The 17,996-nt window shown below is 39.6% G+C and overlaps 1 protein-coding gene and 1 long non-coding RNA gene across 3 annotated transcripts in view; one reads left to right on the top strand and one right to left on the bottom strand.

Annotated features, from left to right (window-relative positions):
- The window catches only part of LOC111251681 (uncharacterized), a 42,045-nt gene that overhangs the window by 20,164 nt on the left and 3,885 nt on the right, over nucleotides 1–17,996 (bottom strand). For both annotated transcript variants that reach the window (XM_022808509.2, XM_022808511.2), the window contains exons 3-4: nucleotides 3,533–4,324; nucleotides 1,053–1,228 (exon numbers count right to left, since the gene is read on the bottom strand). In XM_022808509.2, the coding sequence (XP_022664244.1) occupies nucleotides 1,053–1,228; nucleotides 3,533–4,324 (968 nt within the window). The remainder of the gene's footprint in view (nucleotides 1–1,052; nucleotides 1,229–3,532; nucleotides 4,325–17,996) is intronic.
- Nucleotides 8,013–11,260, top strand: LOC111251682 (uncharacterized). The gene is made up of 3 exons (XR_002673931.2): nucleotides 8,013–9,071; nucleotides 9,661–9,754; nucleotides 10,427–11,260. It is a non-coding gene; the product is annotated as an uncharacterized LOC111251682 (long non-coding RNA).

The raw sequence follows: 17,996 nt of genomic DNA, 5'->3' as shown, positions 1-17,996 counted from the left end.
CTTTATATATCTGCGCTAAACAGAGAGGACGTTTCTGTATGGGTTATAGTGTATGCGTAGTTTTAGCAATTATCCTTGGAGAGCAAGCATGGCACCGCGGCTGCCACCGGCCAGCCTATCTCTTCACCGAATGGTGGAGCCTAGCCATTGCAATCCGTTGCTGTATCTATTTGTCTTTCCCGAAGCGTCTCGTGGGGTTAGCTAGGATGGGTTCTTGAAACCTCTAGATGGACGTCTTCTGCCGAATCGCCTGATTCAGTTGAGAGCCCAAATGAAACTCCTTGCTATAGACACCATCACGCCCAAACTCAGGCATAGCACGATAACCTTCAGTATACTGCTGAGCCTGCTATAAAAGCCGCAAGATAAGCGAGATCTTTTTTTAATTATTTATTCTGTCTATATGTATATATATAGCTTTTAGTTTCTAATGAAGTGCAGTAGATGAACATACTGTAGTGTACCAAATAGCTTTGCAGGGGCAGGAGCGACTTTAAATATGGAGTGTGTCGAAGCAATTATTTTCCTCAAAGAATGCACTAAGGCTCGACAGTTCGTACTCGAACTCGTGCTTGGCTCGTGTATATGTATATAGATCTGAGATATTGATCATCTCGATTTCATTAAACGTTGGGCCTTTATGTAGAAAGCACTTCAGCTGCTTATATATTGGTGACCACGCAACACCCTGTCTAAGACAAACTTCTAAAATAATGTGATTGTATTATATCAGACTATTTATTTATTCTAAAAATATGAACGTTTGTAAAAATAATATTTGTGAATGTCTGATAACATATGTAATACACAAAACCTCTAACATGAATGACGAAGCATTGTGCATTCCTTGCAACTTCATTATAGCTAGGCGCTAACTAACATCTGGTACATTAGGAAAAGACTATTTGTATCTTACTTGTAGCTCGTATGCAATACTTCCATTAATTAGATTAGAAAGCTTGCGTTTGTCCAAGCTTTCATTTGCGCATATATACATTAATCAAATGTTTTTTTGAAACCAACATATTTACATTTATAGCCTTATAACTTACCTGTAGAGTTCGAAAGAATTTCGGCATTGTAGGCCCAGCTGGCAAATCGAACGACACTAGCTGGTTCCCGCGGGCAATCAAAACGCTGAGCGCCGAAAGCGACGAAATACAAGAGGGTAGTGACTCGAATTGGTTGTCGCTCACGTCGAGAACTGTCAGCGTCGATGATATTACGCCTAAAACAACAACACCGAATAAGCGTACGCCCCGAAGACACGCCCGTACACTACGTTGCTGTACAGCAAACAATAGAAATATAGAAACGAACGACCAACGAAAACGAATCGTACATCTGTATCTACATGGAGAGAAAAACAGCAAGATGAGCAATAAGGTAAGACAAAAAGGGCAACCAGCAGAGTAACCTGTAAACGGAGCAGTGATGAGATCCCTATGTGTTGATAAAGAATAACATTCAACAATGCTACGTTGCTTGATGGCAGTGTTTGTGTTTTAAAGTTCATCGAACAGACCAAAAAACGAGATGTAACGATTCCAGGTTGTTACGTTTGGGGAGGTATAAATTAGTAAACAATGTAGACCCGCGAGAAACATCTAGATTCAAAATGAAAAACAACGTCCAAAAAAAAGAACGGCTTGGATATGCTTTAGTTCTTTGCTTGCCACTAGAGGCATTTTTTCACCACGCAGCATCTCTCACGGCTACGAACGCCTATACCTACAAACGCGGCAGAAAGCGGTTCAATTCTCATCTCATTCTCACGGTCGAAAGAATTTTAAGGATATTCAGTACGTTAAGTACTCTTCGCGCTTGTGGGTCTGACAGGTGGATAGGTATGGCAGAGGTGCTTACGCTGGTTGTACCCCTCTTTATTATGAATAATCACACAAACGCTGCTCAGGATTCAGACGAGCGAGCCCTATAGAGAGTAAGTGAAAACTGCGCGGGAAAAGTACAAGATTTGCAGCGTTATTATTTGGTCATTGCAATTAACGGCGCCTATGATTATTATTATTATTGTTACTAATAGACCAAACGAATTGACGGGCAAAGGCTAGACGTCAAAACGAAGCTCTGCTTATCCTACCTTGTGTAAAAGTAGGGGTAATGTCAGTCCTAAACGACGGCCCAACAAAACCGTCCTGCCATTTACCTATGGACACCGCTTGTACACTGTGTTGCCTCGTATATAAATAGACTTGCAATCTATTTCTTATGAACTTTGTATGTATTATGAGCGAAACCGCCATAGCGCGCGCAGCAATTGCAATATTGTATTTCGGCGAAATAACCATTATTTCCCTTTTTTTTATTCTAGTGGACCACTTCGCTCAACATAATAATCTTAAAAAATTGGTGTGCTGGGGATACCCAGGGGTATCGGGCACCTACGCGTCCGTTTGTTCACCTCTAAATGATCCTCCAAAATGATGTAATCTTCAACTTTGTTCTCTCTTACGACATCTCTGCAATGTTATTTTTCAACAGCAGTCGCAAGAATTAGTTGTATTGCTGCCTCATACATAGACCAACATAGCTCATGGAAATAGCAACCTATAAAACAATAATAATAACAACAGTCGTATAAGTGAGCAATATAAAGAAATACTCGTATAGGTGGGCAACCCTGGCAGAAAGACGTAGGCTTTACGTTGAGTTTGAGCATTACTGTTATCCAGCGTCCACCAAGCTGACTATCCTTCTTTACACTCGAAATGATGATCGTCTATTTTAGGGATCTCCTGCACTGATCGTATAAAACGAGAGAAAGTGACATAGACAGTCTAACAGACAAAGGCCGTGCGGTCAGTTGCCATAAGGCCTGCTTGAGCTAGCCATAGGCACATACGAATGAATAAAATTAGCGAACCGGCGAAGCTGTTCCGGAAAATGGAGATTTGAACGAGGAAAAAGACCAAGATATGCAGTAAGAAAGTGTGAGAGAGGGGGCGGCGAAGGTAAAAGAAGCTGCACCGAGCGTCTTGAACGAGCTGAACGGAGGGTAGATGGTTCCACCCCACTGGAAAGGAGGAATGAAATGGTGAGTTGATGTTGAGGACAACACGCTTAAACTTTTACTGCAAACCACTTCCAAGACCTGTGGTCCCTGTAGGGTCAACTAACTGGCCTGAATATCTAAGTTGGTTTATGAACGCCGTGGGTTTTGCGAAAGAATCTTAGCACCAGTCTACCTCTGGCAGGTCATCAAAGCGACTGCGGAGAGATGCTTGCCGGTTCGATCTTACCGACTGCCTTCTCTCATTTACTGACTTTCGTCGCGTTCATCACCACCAAACGAAAACCTACTTTGGAAACACGGCTGAAAGAACGAGCCGTTCAAAGGAAGCGTATTCGTCTACTTCGGCTAGGTACCTTTGTATGCTCGAACGAAGGCAGCGGCCACTTTACCCACCTCCTAGTTATCCGCGAAGTAAGTTTCTAATAACTAGAGTCCACTGTTTTGCCATAGAACTAACGTGGAATGACGACTGCAGGAATAACGATACACGCCACCTACCTTTGAAGAGTCCTAGTGGGAGTTGAATAAGACGGTTCGAATTGAGAAAGAGCTTCCTTAGGCGCATCCCCTCAAACAAGTTCTCAGCCAACGATGAGATCAAGTTAAATTCAAGGTGCAGTATCTGCAGGTGATGGCAGCTGCCATTCTCGAGAACAAGACAGACGCCCCGTAGCTGACGCAACGAACTGCGCGAAATATCGAGCACCTGCAGGGATGGAGGCAGCTTCCATCGGGCTGGGATGTCATGGAAAGCGTTGTTGTTTAATGAGAGCCGCTCCAACGCATGCATTCGATGAAAGCTATGCGGAAGATAACGGAAAAGGTTAGTGCCAAGATTGATCTGTTTAATCGCGCTTGGAAATGGGTGACCCTCGAGGGAAAGAATCTGATTCGATTCGAGGTCGAGAGTGGCCAGTGATTCAGGCAACAAATCAGGACTCACTGACCGAATCTGATTGCCCGCCAGCAAAAGCGTACTAAGATTGGTAAGCGCAATTCCGGCCGGCAGCTCAGCCAGTTGATTGTGCTGAAGGTTCAACCAACGAAGGCCTCGCATCGCCGAAAGATCCGGGATATCACCGAGGAAATTGTCGCTAAGGTCAAGACTTGACAGAGTATCGGCACAGGCGACCAGGGCGTCCGACTGGATTTCGAAGATTGAGTTTTTTGGGAGACTTAGCGTCACGAGCTGCGATGGTGCCCATTCCAAGCGTAGTAGGCTTGAACGACTGATAACGGCCTGATTGAAGCTGCGACGTCGCGCGAGAAATTCGCGCCGTAGAAATACATCTGAAAAGAGGAAGAAACAGGAAACACCAGTGATAACCGCTAAGGAGAAAGGTTATTCGGCTTGGCTTATGGTAACATGCATTTGAGAATCTTGATAAAACTCTTGAAAGCCATAGGTTTATGTGCTTAGCATCGAGAGCTCTCAAATTAACTTCGTGAGAGAAAATCATTAAATATAGGGCGTAAAATGAGGCAAGACAGGTTACTTTTAAGTTGAAAAGTAGATGTTACTCTACGAATAGGGATTATGCTGAGTATTTTGTTTTTTTGCAAACATAGAAGCCTTTCTTTACCTTCATTTGTATGTGCTATAATTAAAAATCACGAAAAAAAAAACTGTAAGCATCGTGGTAGTACTGGAAACCAGCTCCGTGCCGCAACTAGTACTGCAGCGTAATCCAAACTACTAGTACCTTCAGATGGCTATATTGAGTTTCTTTATAAATTTTACCCTACATTTTAATTTTTATCGCATGCCAAGTTTTGATCATCTCAGAAAATGCTATATTTCTTTTGTAACTTAAAAAATAGCGAAACAAAAAGTCGTATCTGTTCTTTAAAGAGTTTACTCGTATATGAACAGGTCTAGTGATCTGCCAAAGTAACCTGCAGTGAGTGAGACTGGTTCATGAATAATAAGGAGATTTAATAATCAGCAAGCAAAATAGCATGTCTTTCCCTGGTTCTTCATCGTTCTTTGCTGTGCATGTTAGTCAAATAATACATAGATGGCGTGTACCCTCATGGAATTTATGTACTTGGATACAGACGCCTGTCTCCGATAACTAAAGGCGCAGATTCTTTTAAATAGGTGGCAGTGAACTTTAAGTTTAAAGGACTGCCTCAAAATGATCACAAACTTAATACATTTCATTCAATATAAACTTTATTAAATAATATTTCATATGATTAAGCTTGAAGATCTATTTCCTTTTCTTTATAGTACGTACGTGACAAAATAACAACCCAATAGAATGAATTAAATAAAGTATAGCTGGGCTGAGCAAAAGTTCTCCAAGTTAAACACCACTTGTTCGGAGAGCTCGTCTATAAAAGAGCAGAATTATTTCATTGAAATTTAACATATTCTGTAACTACTCACTGACAAAAGTTTTCTGCTTCCTTATGTGAGCTTTTAATACGATAATAAGATTTTGTACTTGTGAAACAATGAGATTGTATATGTTGCAGCGAAACCGATATGAAAATATGGGCTCGAATTTATGATAGGCACATCGTTCGGACTGCCGGAGACTATATTGAACAAACAGATCGAATCAAACAGACAAATAATTGCATTACAGCCGACGACGGAATAAAACATTGTCCAGTATGTAGGACAAAAGCCCTATTAGTTTACAGATAACTAACGGGACCATAAAAAGGTTTTCCTAAGCCTGTTTTGGTCAATACTAGTCGAAGACTTAAAGATCCTTTTCTTACAACGCGCGTAATTTTGAAACATCAAAACATTTATTTCATATTTTAATATATTAAGAGCATGCACCCTGATATGTATCATGTGCCTACTAGTTAAAATTATGTGGATGATCGTTGTACTGATACAGAATTTGTTAACTCAATAATAACTTGTTGGAGACATAATCATTCAAACGCAGTTGAAGGAATACATAAAAAGTACGCCGGAAATTTTCCCAAATCAAGGTCCTTCACGGCATTAAGGGGTAAAAAAAACTACGAAAATACTATTACAGGAGGAAGGTGAGAAGCAAGGAAGGCAAGGAAAACATCCTTGCCATCCATACACACCAAACTTATATATTTCGAGACGACTTGAGGATTCTAAATAAAATAATATACAAGTAGAGAAAAATAGAATAAACAAGTAATAAAAGTAAGTAATAAAAGATCTGACAGTGACATATCAGTAAAAGCTTAATTTAGGTCCATGTTTATGTGTTGTATCTACAGCACAGCGATATTTTGATTTGAAAGACTATATGTTTTGCTGGAATTCATATGTGTTACAGTTGCAGTTACAATCTAAAATGGCTTTCTAGAATTGACTGTGACATGTGGAAAATCAAGCTTATACTAACTTCTATGATACCGCTAACGTACGATGATACCACCAACGGTAGTACTACGTACCCCAGCATTTGACGATACTGCTAATCCCAATTCAACATGGTTAGCACTCGGGATTTGATATTCCATAGACGTAATCATCGTAGTAGATAAATTCTTCTCGGTTACAGATAATATCTCCAACTGGATTGTGCTAACGGGTGATGGCTTCTGTATTGATGTAACTAATGTCATCGCGATCCTTCCTTGACCCTGCCTAGTTCAATTGATACATTTTCAGCCGTCATTATCTGCTGTTCTCTTGATAAATATCCATTTGTTTTACCCTACTCTACAAGGTTTTTGACGTGTACGCATCAGCCATGTAATTAGGAGTAGGAGACTTGGCTCTGAGAAACAAATCGCCTGAAACTACGGCATTATTATGGGTAACCTTCAGTGAACCCAACAAGCGGAAGAGGAAAGTAATAAACTTGTTTTTTCGTCGATGCTACTGCTACAACTTGCGTGTAAATATACTCGGCTTTACATAATTGAAAAATATTTCATAATCGGATTGGCCCATATACAAGTCAGGTGGAGAGACTAATTCGATAAGTCACATAAAATATGCAGGATTGCCGATGGCTTCAGATCAAGCGGCTAAACGAATTCATGTTTCGACTTTTACGTCCAGAATTGCATTAGCATTGCATGAGATGCCTAATCTCCGAGTTGAAGCAAATCTATCTCTGCCAAGACCCGCACGTCTCAAGGTTTGATAAACAGACGCGTCGCTGCTAAATCATTGCGAGAAGTATCCGCGCTTGTACTTACACTGAGGTCGAACTGTTTTTTCGTACCTCGCAATTCTCGCCGTTACCTGTTTTGGAAGAATCGTATGTCAACAGGTTTATCAACTAAAGACGGGTCTCTTCCCGTAGCGTCGGCACTGCTACCCATTTCTGAGTTATTTTTTTCTAGGATGGTCAGCCTTCAACAAAGAAAACTCTATCTTCAATTGGTTTTCACCTGACAGAGACTGTCAGGTGCAGACTATCTGTTTGCATGTCGTTTTCAGCATAGGTTTTCTGATTAGCGCTTAGGATAGGTTCAAAAAACATATGCCAAGTTACTAAATACGTCCCTGAAATATTCGCAGAGAAGTCAATATCCAGCGTTTTATACAAAATCATAATCATCACTATTTATCTCCTACATATAATTCACTCAGCATCTACTAATATATACTTGTACGCGAAACACGATCCGATCTGTCCCTTTTGTTCTGCCTATTTTTAAACACTAGCAGTAGTCACCACCCCCCGAAAGCGGCATAAATGGTTTAAACTCAACAGTCTCTAACTAGGGGCATCCGTCCTTTCATGTGCAGCATATTTCTGCTTATCCCCTCAAACGGACTTCTATTATCCGTCATTTTTTCGGTAAATGTGTGTTGTGTTGACTCCAATGGCCCACGTCATGCCCTCAAGGTCAACTATTATCATCCTACTACTGGGCTAAAAGGAGGGCCAAATCAAACATTAACATCTGAAAGAGAGTCGCGTCTGAGCAGGACCACATACCCAGCATTTAGCGGCCCAACCACGCGTGCTCCTGCGGCTGTTCTATAACTAGTGAGAATGGGCTAAGCCTTCAGTCCAGCTGTACATGATTGCATGTTTGCTTTACTTTTGTGCATGCGGACGTGTTTGTATCCTCCAAAGAGTTGACGTGCATAAACGGGACAAGTGGTAAGGTGTCCCAGCTGAACCTCGCGGCGATATATATATGTTGTGCTAGTCGGCAGTAAACAACTTTATCGATAGTGAAGGTCCCTGGGGCTTCGTTTGAATAAGTATCACTTTCGATGAAGGAACGCGTTATTCAAGTAAATTTTTTTCTCAACGACACGCACAAACCGTCTCGTAAGGACAAGCGAGATATTACGTTCTAATGGATTCGTTTACGTAACAAATAAAGTTGAAGTGAATCTGACACCGATTTCGGAATTACTATTTTCGGATAAGAACTTGCGGTCACGAAATTCAACGAAATCTAGCTTTCATGAATCTCTAATTGCAGAAATCTTTAATTGCTAATCTCAAAATTGCAGCGAAAATGATTTTAATTGCTGTGTATTCAATGTAAAGTAAGATTTACTCTAAATAACAATGAAGTTCCTTTTTGAATATTTTCTATGAGAAGAATCGCCGCTTAACCGTCTGGGTGTTTTTCTTTTGTTTGACATTGACAGCGTACATATCCGCTATTCCTCAGAAGCCATGAAAATGACACAACATCTATGCATAGATTGTAACGTACATGGATATATTATCGATCGGTCATATGCGTATTGTGAAACATCTTATACACTTCAACGTTTTTTAATGTATGAATATGCCAACGTACGTTGTGAATGCAGCACTGTACATGCACGTTTGTCGCGAAGCGCGCGCAACATATTTTTCCCGCCTTATGTTCAAAAAAGATTAGATTACAATCGGCAAGTTCATTACAAGTAGATTTGGTTATAGACCGCACTTAAATGTAAAATTTTGAATGTCTAAAATAATTGTTTTTCCTTACAACTTTGTTTTCCTAATAAACAAACGTCGTAAGCATCGTAGTAGACCCGCTTAGATTCAACCTCTGCATGTTTTCCGAGCCATTAGTAAACATCCAATAACGAAGTTGGCCACTGATACTGGATTGAAAGGTGATCCTATATGTAACATATACTGCAAAATAACTTACGTATTCGATGTTTAAATAGTTAAATGCTTTATCTTGTGCTTTCGTGCTAGGTAACCTAGATCCGTCATAGGTAATATGCATTGAAAGCAACTCCTAGGGAGGCTCCCTATGGGTGTTTCATGTTTGAATTAAAAGTATAATGCTTTATATTTGCATAGCACGATTTGGGTATGACTTTTTGTATGTCCGAGCATATGATGTTCGTACTTTATTCCTTAAAAATTAAATTATATCGTGGTAACATAAGCACATTATTGCTTTGACCAACGATGTACCTTTTTCAAAGCAATCAGTGACATGAAAAGGCGAATGAAATATAATAGAAAAAAAAAACACAAACAGGATTTTCCTTTATCCATTAGGTAGACCCGGTCTAGGGCCAGCGGCAGGGTGACGCTCTAACACGATATCAACAAATTATATATCACATTCCTTAGCAAATATCCTGATGTCACAATTGTAGCTTACTGCCATTTTTTTTCCGCCAGTCCCCTCCATCATATATTGTATAGCTTATTAAGCAAAATTGTCTGATTGGTTTTCCATTACAGAGATAGGTGTTCCATCGTATAAAGGCTTATCGAGGTTCAGGCCAATGTACAGACTGAGTCTCAATTTCAACTTGTTCTTGGAGGTAGCTTAAGTGTGCGTTTCTTCGTCACTGTCATGCGAGGACTTGAAAAAAGTCCTTCGTTTCTTTTTTTGTTTTTGTGTCACCACAACCACACGAGATCTTTTTAATTTTTTCTATTGGCTTCTTCGTATATTGTATTCTAAAGTGAAGCTAAAGTGAATAAAATGTTCACGTGTTTTTAAAGCAGATGATAGAAATTATGTCGAGCCGTGGGGAAATGTATATTTGACAGTTGAAATTGTATATTTCTGTTGTGTCAAAGATGCCAATAATTAAACGGCGCTCGTAACTGCCATGATTGTAGACATCCTAGTCACGTATCCAAGGGTGTCCGAATACACAATATAATTTATTCGAGACAAGTTCAACCTCAAGGTTTGATTTACTTCAGAACATAGGTTGTCTCAGACTTACGGCAGTAAACGAATATGCTAAGGGAAACAACTTGGGGCTTTATGAAAAACCCTTTAAAACCATTGTAGACATGATTACAATGAATAATGGATATTTATTTTTCAAAACAATTAAATGTATCGACTCTTCACTTGGCTACCCATAAAAACATCTTTCTACTATTAGGGTCATTATTTATCGCCAGAGTACGGAGAAGACGTGGACCTCTCGGGCGACAGTTTCTACCCAAACCAGCTAACAATAATAAATTTATATGGTGTTTTATATAGTTTGTCGACGAGTTTACTTCGGGAGGGAGAAATGTATTCAGAATCAACGCTAAATAATCAAGCTGTTGCTACCAGAAGGGCACAACGCTATGAAATTCATCGAAAGGTGGTAAGCACATAAATGGAGCAAGGAGGTCTTATACGAAAATGGTACACGAATGATGTAAACTATCAAATAGCGGAAACTGAAGTGTTGCGGAGTGGCAATCAGAGGGTTATATATCGGGTCCTTAAAGGTAAAAGCGTATTGTCGTAGTCGAACAAGATTTTCACTTAGAGCTTGGAGTCTAAAACGTGTTACGGAATTCTAATCCATATTCTGAAAACATTGAAATTGAGCAAAAATGGATTCCCTATAAATTGACTTCAGGTCAGTTGTAAAAGTCCATGGTTTATAACACATAAAATCTGCAGAACTTTAATAAACAAAAAACCCGCCTGGAGCGTACGATCGACGAGCCGCGGCTGGATGTCTACCGCCAGTCAAAAAGGATCTAGGCGAATAAATGGCGTCGCCCTGGAGAGAAATCCAGGTTGGTGGCAACGTCAAATAGTTCGGAGCAATGTCGGGCGTAGAGTAACGATAGTACTTGCAATGGATATCAGGGACGTCTGTTACGATACTCGCCGAAACACAACAAAAAATGAAACAATGAATACGGTCCGCTATCTCGAGTTTTTCAAAGACCATATGCACTGTTGGCATAGTAATCGAAAACTTGCAGATTACTTACGTCACGCCTCAATTACTTCGTAAATTGAGCGAAGGAATATCTAACGTGTGCTTCATCCCTTTCATACATCTAAGTCAATTTGATTATGAAGCTTGTCATGCCCTAGAACATTACAATACACCTACAAAATCGCTAAGATCCTTCCAAGTAAGAAGTCTTGAGCCAATCTAGATTATTCAAACGGTCAAGCGTAAAATATTTACCTGTAACTAAAAACACCTTCTTAGCTAAAATTATTATTATTAGATAAGACTATAAAACGACTAAAACAGTTCTTTTTTTATTTCAACAGCCTAATTGGTATACATAAACTCCGAGTTGGGCAGTTGACTTTTTGTGGTAGGTAATTTATATTTGGGGTAATTTACTGTGTGTAAGAAGTCGGTGTACTTCTAATTCATTTAATCGGTAAGTTGCGTAAACATGAAATATGTTGAAAACCAAACTTTTTTATCTTACTTATCTGAAAGTTAGTGGAAACTAGCCAGTTTACAAGCCTGGTAAGCATGTAAATCAAATTATACTTTGCTTAAGGCTTGCACCGAAATTTTCGACATTTCCTTTCTTAGTCATACGAGTATAAAAATCTCAATCTAACCAAAATTTTGGAGAGATATTTACAAATTGAAGAAAACAGCAATACAATGTGCGCATATAACGTATATATAGATGCATGTGCGAAAGTGTGTAAACTTCGAATATATACCACTCTCTAATCTACCTGTATTGCTCGATCGCAAAATCACTACAGGCAGGGTCAGACTTCGATCGGAATATGATAAGCGCGAAAGATATCAAGTGTCTGGCCGATCGCTGTAAAAAATGATGTGGATTTATTCCTAGATAATACACACCACGGGGCGAGTTTATACAGTTCACACCTAATACGGGCCGAAACAGATACGAAGGCCTGTTGGATTTGTGCTGTTTTTCTCCATGGTAAATTGGTACGTTAGAAATGTATCACCCCTTCTATATGCCGCAGACTCGTGGTCGTTTAATGCGCCAGTTACCATCTAGGAAAATAATTCACAACATGGATCCAGCTCATCCTTATCATATCTTAGCTTGGAACTGTTCACCGATGTCCTAGAATTTCTGCGCAAGTCAAAATGAGTCGCTTTCAATCACCAAGATCAAGCAAATGAGAAAACCTGGTTAAATTGTCAGTTTATCAACCTAAAAAATCGCGTGTAAATGTTTTGTGATATTTAAGAGCACACTTTTTCCTCCAAACATTGTGGCGTATTGCAAGGGGGCATCTAACATTATCAAGCAAAAAACTTTTCTGAGTCGGGTGGGCTAAGGCAGGGGACAATTTACTTATTATTAGCTGAGTAATGCAAAGTTCATTACCAAAATCGCATTTGACGATGAAGAACAACAGATAAACAAGCATAAGGTCCAAGCACAGGTTTATTGACTTTTTTGAAATTTGTATTTTTCGTTATTTTTTTTGTAAGCTTTCCTGGTAGCTACACCATAAATTGTAACATCAGATAGGCAAAAAACAGCCACCAGACCACTGTCACGTCGAATATACTTTACAAAGTATCTACACCTTCAGCAAAGTTTACCTGTCTAGATCGTTCAAGAATATCAAAGGACCGTGCTTATGAAAACACAAGGAGCGACATTTTACCCCAAGTAACCTCCTCAGCGGTACTCTTATCTTATACATAATGGTAGATATTTATAAATCAATGTAGATTATTACAAACTTAGTGATCATCTTGATTAAATGATCCCTTTATTTAAAATATAGGTATTCCCATACATGTGCGGTCATAGAATGACTAGCCATTCTCACCTAACCAGTAAGAAAGCTGCCGCATTCTGTATTTTTGTATTACTTATCAAGTATGAAAACTTAGCTTGGCCTGATTTAATTCTAAGTTGAAATAAGTCATTTCAACAGGTCAACTGAGCATAGTTAACTTTAACAGCAAAGGTGCTTTGACCTGAACCAAATAGGCAAACCCGTTTATGCTCAATGCGACCTGATACTTATAGTTTTTGTCGCGTTATTAACTTTAGTATCTTTACTTCAGCATTATTACCTCACTTATAGTAGTCCTATATTTCTCTAAGAACTCGGTTTCCCTAAACTTCAAGGATGTCTCGCTTTGACTACTAGAACTACACGCAGTATCTTTTTATTTACCTGGTCAAACAACTGATGTATATTTTATATAAAACTACAAACATAAAAATTAAAATATAGTTTTTTCTCATTACGTGTTTATTGAACACGTATTCACAATCAACACATTGGTCTATTTGCCTTTTTTGTTCTCGTTTTTTTAGGTCCATGAAGCGTAGACCATACGACATATTTTACTAAATTTACAACATACGATGGTGTATAGAATATAGCAGTTTCAAGCGATGTCTCCAGTTAACGAAACAAATTCATCTAAACTAAGTCAAAAATAAAGAGTATTCGACAGAACACATCCACATGCATAAAACATACAAATTTATCTGTTGCTCCCTATTTTCCTGTCAAATTACAAAAGCGTATTAACGACAATCAATCAAGCGGTGGTTCTTCTCCGCCCACCACGAATGTTTTCACTGCTCTCTTTTGCCCGATTTTAGCCCCAAGTCTACCGCAGGTATTGGATCTTCTCCCAAGAAACATTATCGCAATTCTTGATCGGTATACCCTAAACACTTAGTCAATGTTAATTTTTTGGCCAATATGATTATTAATGATGAAGCACTCTGTTAGTGAGAGCAGGATAAAGCAAGCATGCTTACAGGCACGTTGCCCTCTCTAAAATATGTATAGATCCACACTGGACAAAAACCCCTGAGGAGTGAACGATGACAGCTCTAAAGTTGGTTCCTCGACCATCACCATGTCATTCCTCAGCTCCATCTATGTTCTGACCCCGCCCACGTCACGCAAGCGTCAAGTCACGTCACAGTGACCTACGACGCATATGCTGCTCCCTATATCGAGTCCGCATCATCATTTGAACAGATTTGTCCCCTCACGAGAAGCCAGCGATATAAGGTAGTTCGAGTCAATCGACTTCGAGCTGGCGAGGACCAAGCGAACAGAGCAAAATTCATTTACGCTGTCAGAAAACCTCAACAGCTGGCAAGTTCACATAAGCTTGTTGTATGCTTTATGACGTCGTCTTCGCCAAGCTCACAGGGTCTGCCAGTGTAGTCCTAGGTTGTTGCAATTATCAAGTTAGCATGTAGACTCTCACGCCGTTCAGTCTGAGAAGCGTGTACGTGGCCATTTATTATAGTTTAACACTCGCGTTCAATTTTCGCCGGGGCTGACGAATCATAGCGGTCGCAGTATCCAGATCTTTAGATTTATACTGCAACCATAAGACCCCAACCGTCACAACGGTGGTTCAGGCAGGGATGCCTCAGATGTCACTGCTTGATGAAAAAGCATGGTTCGGAATTTCGTTACCTGCACATCGTCTCGAAGCTTTACAACAGCTCTTCGCTTCTCGTGTACCGAAAAAGGACATGGCGAATATATGTATCTAATATTGAAGCCGAGGTGACAAGACAAGAAAAATGGACAAATGCATCAAGGTCCGACATTTTGGATGTTGCACTTCCCTTTCTATGACGAATTTGAAGATGAAACGGATGATGAAAATCATCATTAATTATCGTGCAGATGTGCAATAGTGTCCCGTGCGTTAGTTCGTTCATTCATTCATATTTTAGGGTGTGACCATTGGGATATATAGCGTACGTGCTTCCGTTTGTTGAACTAGTACCTCCTTCACTTTGTTACATTTCAGTTATTTTGTCTAGAGTTTTTAAGTGAATTCAACGTACCTCCCTATCACGACGAATGTAAAAAACTATTGCGAGCTCTAAGAGCACCAAATAGAACTGTTCAACATATTTATTTTTAACACATTTAAAATATAAATTGCTGTATCCACATATAGGTACGTCTGTTTTATATGGTTTTCAGTTATTAGTTCAGAGTTCCACTACCTGGCAAATGCTTGGACGGCCGATAATTCAGGACCGAATATCCGCCGGGTCCCTTGGCCCATCTATCACAAAAACGTTTCGTATTGGAGAGGTTTATTTCCAAAATGAAGTCCTTGGCATAATAAATTGGCCCGGAAGGGTATTCCTCGTATCGGCTAGTATAAAGCCTAAAACAGATGCATTGATTTCATGTATTGCTTGTTTCTTCTACCGTACGTCTGCGATACGTCTGTCTAAAATCATCGGGTGGATTGTTTATTCGATTATACGACGACTGGCATCTACAGTTGTATAATACGACTGACTTTGTACGGCCGACGTACTGTCTAGTGCTATTACTGCCACTGGACAATACGTCGGCCATTTTTTCGCTTGCAATGCGCATCTTCATTATGCTAGGCGGTTTGAAACAGCAGCTGGAGAGAATCTACAGCCAAATCAGTATCTCGATGCTGTTCTGTAGTAATAACAATTCTGTAGCAACTCTTGTGAGCGGGAGAATTATGAACGCGAGTAGCGTCGCAAGATGGATCGTAAGTAGCCATAATATTCAGAACAGGAACATGGTTAAATCCAATGGCTAATCAACTTACGCGGAACTCGAAATTTTGACATCGTTTCACCTCTCCCTACCACAGCTCACAAGGCATATCATACGAAAGCTATGCTTACCCATCACGAATGGGCGCAGGAAAGGAACTTTCTTTAAAATAGTTCTGCTAAATTCGACTAGCTAATGTAAGTACTACTTAACCTTAGCTAGGAAGTTACAATTCAATCTCGACAACAGTCTTATGCCAGAGAAAGCAGCTCACATTATGCTGATGCCTAATATGAACTACGTTACTCTCGGAGATGATTGGGGAACCACTTGAAGAGTGGTACCTAAATTCCCCAACGAAATACTACTTAGAATTCATCTGCACTTTGACAGGTTGATAGTGCATTTAAGTTCTTTAAATGAATTTCGCTTGAATATTTTGTCCGAGACTGAAGAACATTGCTGCGTTGATACGTCTGTTTACAGCAAAGTGGGTTTAGAGATCCCCTAAAGGCGACAATAGCAGACTTATCATGTATGCCTGAAATGACAGACTACACACTACAATAGATAATGAGTATGATATATACTTATGTCGGGCACATGCTTTCGTGACGAGTATTACGTATAAAATGTAAATTACATGAATATTTTTCCCCATATGGTGGGGCCCTATGTGTGAATTAACTTTTACTGTCATTAGGTAACATTATATTGAAGCTATCCAACACAGGCTAGATAGTCTTGGGTCTACACTTAAAATTCCAGTACCGCCCTTACGTTAGAAAATCTATTTGACGTCCTAGTGTGCAACATACGTATTTTTACGTCTATCTAGGTTTACAATCTAGCCATATATAAAATTAGGTTGTTTCTAATGGAAAATAGATTTACTTAACGGGACGTTCCTATAGAGTCATCACGACAGAACTATAAAGTTAGTGAGCACTGAATACCTCAATGATTTAGATGGGATCTGTATCGATATCTGTAATTTGTAACGTTTAGCTACTAAAAATCTTTGTACAATATTAGAACGTCAAATCATCTTTTTGTATGCCAGTCCTTTAAGCGAGTGCTGCGGTCCATTATTGATACTGTGATGTGTTACTAGTCTGGGTAAGGGTTTGAATGCATTCTCCCCGAAGTTAACACTAGTGGCTGTAGTTATGAATGTCGATACCGAATAGATTACTTTGCGAATTTCCGGAGGCCATATACGTGGGCATCTATAAAAACATAATTATGTGTCGTAAGTTCCCAAACGCTAAGACGCCAAACATAGCATTAGGTGCATGAATGATGATTACCTAAACGAACACGAACAATTTGGGCTCTCTCGTGCGGCCTGCAATGCGACTGATGGACACAATTTCTTTATATGGATATATTTTGATACATTATGTATGTATGACCCATAAACCTGTCGTGATACATCGAACCGATTAAGGAAAAAGAAACTGAGTTAAATGAGGATATACGTCACGCGTTGAAGCCATAATGGTAAACTATGCCAACTTAAATAGGCAGTTTTATTATTATTGTCTGTTGTCCTAGACCTGTTCGTTCAAAATAATGTTGCAATACAAGATATAAAATGTTTCCGCGTGAACTTTAGTTAGAATTTAGCAAATTTACCGAGTTTGGAGAGTGTCAATATCGCCATTTCAGCGATAGCACTTATAAACCCGTTTCGAATATAAAAAACCTCATTTGAGTTATTTATGTGGCTTTCCCTGCCACCGATTGCAATCTGGTAGATTATTACAAGGTAGACACTCTAAAAATTCCGCGCGTAAAGATCGACGTATACAGCCTGAGACTTCATTTCACGAACTTTGGAACTATCCTTATTGCAAATATAGCCGAGATCATTCGACAGATTGTCGACGCACTCAAAGGTATTTGAAAAGCGTACCTAGCTTATATAGTGAATATGACAAAATTGACTCTTACCCGCCTTGGGCCTACTTACTATCCTGTTGTGGTTAACCGAGCCGTAATCACGCCACGTCCTGACGCGGTGACTTGGTCAGTACTTATATTCTCATAACGTCAACCACGTTCTTAAAGTCAGGAATAAGGAAGAGGACCTGATGCTTCGAGCATTGCTCACTAGGCTACTGACGTAGCCGGCTAATACAAATAAGGTCCGTTCTACCTGGGCAATCGATATTCGAGAGGACCAATGTTCCAAGCTACCAAATTTGATAATAATGGAGAACTTCGACCTACTATTCCTCGTTTTAGCTCTCGCATTCGATGAATGGAAGTGCACGCTAGATTCGTAGAATCTTAGATAGTGCAAACA

Source organism: Varroa destructor, unplaced genomic scaffold, assembly GCF_002443255.2.
Source record: "Varroa destructor unplaced genomic scaffold, Vdes_3.0 BEIS01000005.1, whole genome shotgun sequence".
In the NCBI taxonomy this organism is placed as follows: Eukaryota; Metazoa; Arthropoda; class Arachnida; order Mesostigmata; family Varroidae; genus Varroa; species Varroa destructor.
The sequence above is the reverse complement of the archived record's forward strand: the minus strand, read 5'-3'. Positions and strand labels throughout refer to the sequence as shown.